The sequence below is a fragment of the Corvus brachyrhynchos genome, unplaced genomic scaffold, assembly GCF_000691975.1.
Source record: "Corvus brachyrhynchos isolate BGI_N302 unplaced genomic scaffold, ASM69197v1 scaffold166, whole genome shotgun sequence".
NCBI lineage: Eukaryota > Metazoa > Chordata > Aves > Passeriformes > Corvidae > Corvus > Corvus brachyrhynchos.
Genome location: NW_008239671.1, coordinates 83,055 through 89,829, shown reverse-complemented (window position 1 = coordinate 89,829; position 6,775 = coordinate 83,055). Strand labels below are relative to the sequence as shown.

Genomic DNA, 6,775 nt, shown 5'->3' with positions numbered 1-6,775 from the left:
CCCTGAGGGAAATCCCATCCCAGAGCTCTTTGCAGGAAGGTTTTCCCACCTCCCAAAAAAAAAACCCAATGGATGGCTAAAAATTGGGAATTTTTACCTCAGGAATGTCTCTGTGAGGGGACAAGGCCATTTTCCCGCCTCATCCACACCAAATCCTGAGGGAAATCCCAGCCCTGAGGGAAATCCCAACCCGGAGGGAAATCCCAACCCTGAAGGAAACCCTGACCCTGAGGGAAATCCCAGCCCTGAGGGGAATCCCATCCCTGAGCTCTTTGCAGGAAGGTTTTCCTATCCCCCAAAAAAACAATGGATGGCTAAAAATTGGGAATTTTTACCTCAGGAATGTCTCTGTGAGGGGACAAGGCCATTTTCCCGCCTCATCCACACCAAATCCTGAGGGAAATCCTGACCGCTGAGGGAAATCCCATCCCAGAGCTCTTTGCAGGAACGTTTTCCCACCTCCCAAAAAAACCAATGGATGGCTAAAAATTGGGAATTTTTATCTCAGGAATGTCTCTGTGAGGGGACAAGGCCATTTTCCCGCCTCATCCACAACAAATCCTGAGGGAAATCCTGAGGGAAATCCCATCCCTGAGGGAAATCCTGACCCCTGAGGGAAATCCCATCCCTGAGGGAAATCCCATCCCAGAGCTCTTTGCAGGAAGGTTTTCCTATCCCAAAAAACCCAATGGATGGCTAAAAATTGGGAATTTTTACCTCAGGAATGTCTCTGTGAGGGGACAAGGCCATTTTCCCGCCTCATCCACAACAAATCCTGAGGGAAATCCTGAGGGAAATCCCATCCCTGAGGGAAATCCCATCCCAGAGCTCTTTGCAGGAAGGTTTTCCTATCCCAAAAAACCCAATGGATGGCTAAAAATTGGGAATTTTTACCTCAGGAATGTCTCTGTGAGGGGACAAGGCCATTTTCCCGCCTCATCCACAACAAATCCTGAGGGAAATCCTGAGGGAAATCCCATCCCTGAGGGAAATCCCATCCCAGAGCTCTTTGCAGGAAGGTTTTCCTATCCCAAAAAACCCAATGGATGGCTAAAAATTGGGAATTTTTACCTCAGGAATGTCTCTGTGAGGGGACAAGGCCATTTTCCCGCCTCATCCACAACAAATCCTGAGGGAAATCCTGAGGGAAATCCCATCCCTGAGGGAAATCCCATCCCAGAGCTCTTTGCAGGAAGGTTTTCCTATCCCAAAAAACCCAATGGATGGCTAAAAATTGGGAATTTTTACCTCAGGAATGTCTCTGTGAGGGGACAAGGCCATTTTCCCGCCTCATCCACAACAAATCCTGAGGGAAATCCTGAGGGAAATCCCATCCCTGAGGGAAATCCCATCCCAGAGCTCTTTGCAGGAAGGTTTTCCTATCCCAAAAAACCCAATGGATGGCTAAAAATTGGGAATTTTTACCTCAGGAATGTCTCTGTGAGGGGACAAGGCCATTTTCCCGCCTCATCCACAACAAATCCTGAGGGAAATCCTGAGGGAAATCCCATCCCTGAGGGAAATCCCATCCCAGAGCTCTTTGCAGGAAGGTTTTCCTATCCCAAAAAACCCAATGGATGGCTAAAAATTGGGAATTTTTACCTCAGGAATGTCTCTGTGAGGGGACAAGGCCATTTTCCCGCCTCATCCACAACAAATCCTGAGGGAAATCCTGAGGGAAATCCCATCCCTGAGGGAAATCCCATCCCAGAGCTCTTTGCAGGAAGGTTTTCCTATCCCAAAAAACCCAATGGATGGCTAAAAATTGGGAATTTTTACCTCAGGAATGTCTCTGTGAGGGGACAAGGCCATTTTCCCGCCTCATCCACAACAAATCCTGAGGGAAATCCTGAGGGAAATCCCATCCCTGAGGGAAATCCCATCCCAGAGCTCTTTGCAGGAAGGTTTTCCTATCCCAAAAAACCCAATGGATGGCTAAAAATTGGGAATTTTTACCTCAGGAATGTCTCTGTGAGGGGACAAGGCCATTTTCCCGCCTCATCCACAACAAATCCTGAGGGAAATCCTGAGGGAAATCCCATCCCTGAGGGAAATCCCATCCCAGAGCTCTTTGCAGGAAGGTTTTCCTATCCCAAAAAACCCAATGGATGGCTAAAAATTGGGAATTTTTACCTCAGGAATGTCTCTGTGAGGGGACAAGGCCATTTTCCCGCCTCATCCACAACAAATCCTGAGGGAAATCCTGAGGGAAATCCCATCCCTGAGATAAATCCCGGAAGGTTTTCCTATCCCCCAAAAAAACAATGGATGGCTAAAAATTGGGAATTTTTACCTCAGGAATGTCTCTGTGAGGGGACAAGGCCATTTTCCCACCTCACCCACAGCACCAAATCCTGAGGAAAATCCCAATCCCTGAGGGGAATCCCATCCCCGTGAGCTCTTTGCAGGAAGGTTTTCCTATCCCCCAAAAAAACGCTGGATGGCTAAAAATTGAGAATTTTTACCTCAGGAATGTCTCCATTAGGGGACAAGGCCATTTTCCCACCTCACCCACAGCACCAAATCCTGAGGAAAATCCCAATCCCTGAGGGGAATCCCATCCCCGTGAGCTCTTTGCAGGAAGGTTTTCCTATCCCCCAAAAAAACGCTGGATGGCTAAAAATTGAGAATTTTTACCTCAGGAATGTCTCCATTAGGGGACAAGGCCATTTTCCCGCCTCACCCACAGCACCAAATCCTGAGGGAAATCCTGACCCTGAGGGAAATCCTGACTGAGGGAAATCCCGACCCTGAGGGAAATCCCAACCCTGAAGGAAATCCCAGCCCTGAGGGGAATCCCAGCCCTGAGGGGAATCCCAGCCCTGAGGGGAATCCCATCCCCGTGAGCTCTTTGCAGGAAGGTTTTCCTATCCCCCAAAAAACGCTGGATGGTTAAAAATTGGGAATTTTTACCTCAGGAATGTCTTTGTGAGGGGACAAGGCCATTTTCCCGCCTCACCCACAGCACCAAATCCTGAGGGAAATCCCATCCCTGAAGGAAATCCCAACCCGGAGGGAAATCCCAGCCCTGAGGGGAATCCCATCCCTGAGCTCTTTGCAGGAAGGTTTTCCCATCCCCCAAAAAACGCTGGATGGCTAAAAATTGGGAATTTTTACCTCAGGAATGTCTCTGTGGGGAGACAAGGCCATTTTCCTGCCACACCCACAGCATCAAATCCTGAGGGAAATCCCAACCCTGAGGGAAATCCCATCCATCCCTGAGGGAAATTCCAGCTCTGAGGGAAATCCCAACCCCTAAAGATTTTCCTATCCCAGTAAAAAAAGCCGTATGGCTAAAAACCTGGAATTTTTACCTCAGGAATGTCTCCGCAGGGGGACAAGGAGCAGGTGAGGGTGTGCTCCCCCATGGAATAGGGATACTGCTGCAGGAAGCTGTGCATGGAGCGGGCGGCTTTGGGACTGTCCAGATGCAGGATGGCCTGAGGGAAGAAATTCCAGGTAATTCCTTGATTTCTGCATTCCTGGATAAAATCCAGGGAATTCCTAAAGCTGCTGGAATCCCTCACTTATTTCCCATCACCTTTCAGCCATAAAAAGGGTTAAAAATCACCTTAAAATGTCGCAAATGTTTCCTAAACGTCAATTTTTCCAGGGTTTTTTGGGGATTTAAAAATGTTTTCCTTGGTTATTTTCAGATTTAAAACCCATTTCCCTCTTTTTTTGGGATTTAAAAAACATTTCCTTGGTTTTTGGGATTTAAAAACCGCCTCCCTCATTTTTTTAGGATTTAAAAAGCATTTCCCTAATTTTTTTGGGATTTAAAATGCATTTCCTTGGATTTTGGGATTTTAAAAACATTTCATCTTTTTTTTTTATTTATTTTAAAAACATTTTCCATGTTTCTTTGGGATTTAAAAGACATTTTCCGTGGTTTTTTGGGATTTCAGATCATTCCAATTTTGAAATCCTCCCATTTTTATGGTTTGGTGGCAAATCATCCCAGAAAACTGGCACCAATCCCAGGAGAATTCCACAAAAATTCCATCAATTCTGACATCTCCGCTCCTTCAAAATTCCCTTTTTCCTCAAATTTTTTCCAAGGAAATTCTGATTTTCCGCAAAAGAAAGGTGCTTTGGAGCAGAAAAATGGGATTCATTTGGAATTCCATGGATTTAATTCAGAATTCTATGGATTTAAATTGGAATTTCATGGATTTCATTGGAATTCCATGGATTTAAAGGTAGAAGTCCATGGATTTAATGTACGACTCCACAGATCCCAGGTGGAATTCCACAAATTTAAGGCAGATTCCATGGATTTAAAGGTAGAAGTCCATGGATTTAATGTACAACTCCACAGATCCCAGGCGGAATTCCACAGATTTAAGGCAGATTCCATGGATTTAAGGTACAATTCCATGGATCCCAGCTGGAATTCCATGGATTTAGGGTACAATTCCATGGATCCCAGCTGGAATTCCATGGATTTAGGGTACAACTCCACGGATCCCAGGCGGAATCGCACAGATTTAAGGCAGAATTGCATGGATTTAAGGTAGAATTCCATGGATCCCAGCTGGAATTGCACACATTTAAGGTACAACTCCATGGATCCGAGCTGGAATTCCGTGGATTTAAGGTAGAATTCCATGGATTTAAGGAAGATTCCACGGATGCCAGCCGGAATTCCACGGATGCCAGCCGGAATTCCATGGCCCCCAGCCAGAATATGCATGGATCCCAGCCGGAATTCCATGGATTTAAGGTAGAATTCCACGGATTTAAGGTAGAATTCCACGGATTTAAGGTAGAATTCCATGGATTTAAGGTAGATTCCACGGATCCCAGCCGGAATCGCACAGATCGGAGCCGGAATTCCACGGATTGAAGGCAGAATTCCATGGATTTAAGGCAGAATTGCATGGATCCCAGCCGGAATTCCATGGATTTAAGGTAGAATTCCATGGATTCAAGGTAATTGCACGGATCCCAGCCAGAATTCCATGGATCCCAGGTGGAATTCCATGGATCCCAGCCGGAATTGCACGGATTTAAGGAAGATTCCACGGATCCCTGCCAGAATTAAACGGATTCAAGGTAGATTCCACAGATCCCAGCTGGAAATGCACAGATCGGAGCTGGAATTCCACAGATTCAAGGTAGAATTCCATGGATTTAAGGTAGAATTCCATGGATCCCAGCTGGAATTCCACGGATGCCAGCCGGAATGGCACGGATCTCAGCTGGAATTCCATGGATCCCGGCCAGAATTCCATGCATTTAAGGTAGAATTCCATGGATTTAAGACAGAATGGCATGGATGCCAGCCGGAATTGCATGGATCCCAGCTGGAATGGCACGGATTTAAGGAAGATTCCACAGATCCCAGCCGGAATTCTATGGATTTAAGGTAGAATTCCACGGATTGAAGGCAGAATTCCATGGATCCCAGCCGGAATGGCAGGGATTTAAGGAAGATTACACGGATCCCAGCTGGAATTCCATGGATTTAAGGTAGAATTCCATGGATCCCAGCCGGAATGGCATGGATGCCAGGCGGAATGGCACAGATGCCAGCCGGAATTCCATGGATTTAAGGTAGAATTCCATGGATTGAAGGTAGATTCCATGGATCCCAGCCGGAATTCCACATTAAGGTAGAATTCCATGGATCCCAGCCGGAATGGCATGGATGCCAGGCGGAATGGCACAGATGCCAGCCGGAATTCCATGGATTTAAGGTAGAATTCCATGGATTGAAGGTAGATTCCATGGATCCCAGCCGGAATTCCACAGATCCCAGCTGGAATTCCACGGATCCCAGCCAGAATTCCATGGATGCCAGCCGGAATTACATGGATGCCAGGCGGAATGGCACAGATGCCAGCCGGAATTCCATGGATTTAAGGTAGAATTCCATGGATTTAAGGAAGATTCCACAGATCCCAGCCGGAATTGCACAGATCCCAGCCGGAATTCCATGGATCCCAGCTGGAATTGCACGGATTTAAGGTACAATTCCATGGATCCCAGCCGGAATTGCACAGATCCCAGCCAGAATTCCACGGATCCCAGCCGGAGTTCCATGGATCCCAGGTGGAATGGCACGGATGCCAGGTGGAATTCCATGGATTTAAGGAAGATTCCACAGATCCCAGCTGGAATTCCATGGATCCCAGCCAGAATTCCACGGATGCCAGCCGGAATTGCACAGATCCCAGCCGGAATTGCACGGATCCCAGCCGGAATTGCACAGATCCCAGCCGGAATGGCACGGATGCCAGGTGGAATTCCATGGATTTAAGGAAGATTCCCCGGATGCCAGGCGGAATTCCCCGGATGCCAGGCAGATCCCGGATTACCCGCTGGCGGCGGCGCAGCACCATGTAGTGATCCACCTTGCCGAAGCGCAGCCCCACGCACAGCACCTCCAGCTCCCGGTATCCGTCCGCCGGAAGGTTCCCCAGGTGCACAAAGTGCTGCCGGATGCACGCCGTGTCCACCTGCAGCGGGACGGACGGGAACGGCGCCCGCGGGTTGGAGGGGAAAAGGGGGGAAACAAGGGGTGGCGGCGGCGCAGCACCATGTAGTGATCCACCTTGCCGAAGCGCAGCCCCACGCACAGCACCTCCAGCTCCCGGTATCCGTCCGCCGGAAGGTTCCCCAGGTGCACAAAGTGCTGCCGGATGCACGCCGTGTCCACCTGCAGCGGGACGGACGGGAACGGCGCCCGCGGGTTGGAGGGGAAAAGGGGGGAAACAAGGGGAAAGAAGGGGGGAAAAGGGGAAAAAAGGGGGGATAAAGGGGAAAAGGG

At 48.5% G+C, this 6,775-nt stretch overlaps 1 protein-coding gene across 1 annotated transcript in view; it reads right to left on the bottom strand.

Moving 5' to 3' along the window:
* The window catches only part of ZNF638 (zinc finger protein 638), a 23,275-nt gene that overhangs the window by 14,185 nt on the left and 2,315 nt on the right, over positions 1-6,775 (bottom strand). Inside the window, exons 2-3 of the mRNA XM_008639878.2 lie at positions 6,324-6,559; positions 3,315-3,440 (exon numbers count right to left, since the gene is read on the bottom strand). Of these exons, the coding sequence (XP_008638100.2) occupies positions 3,315-3,440; positions 6,324-6,559 (362 nt within the window). The remainder of the gene's footprint in view (positions 1-3,314; positions 3,441-6,323; positions 6,560-6,775) is intronic.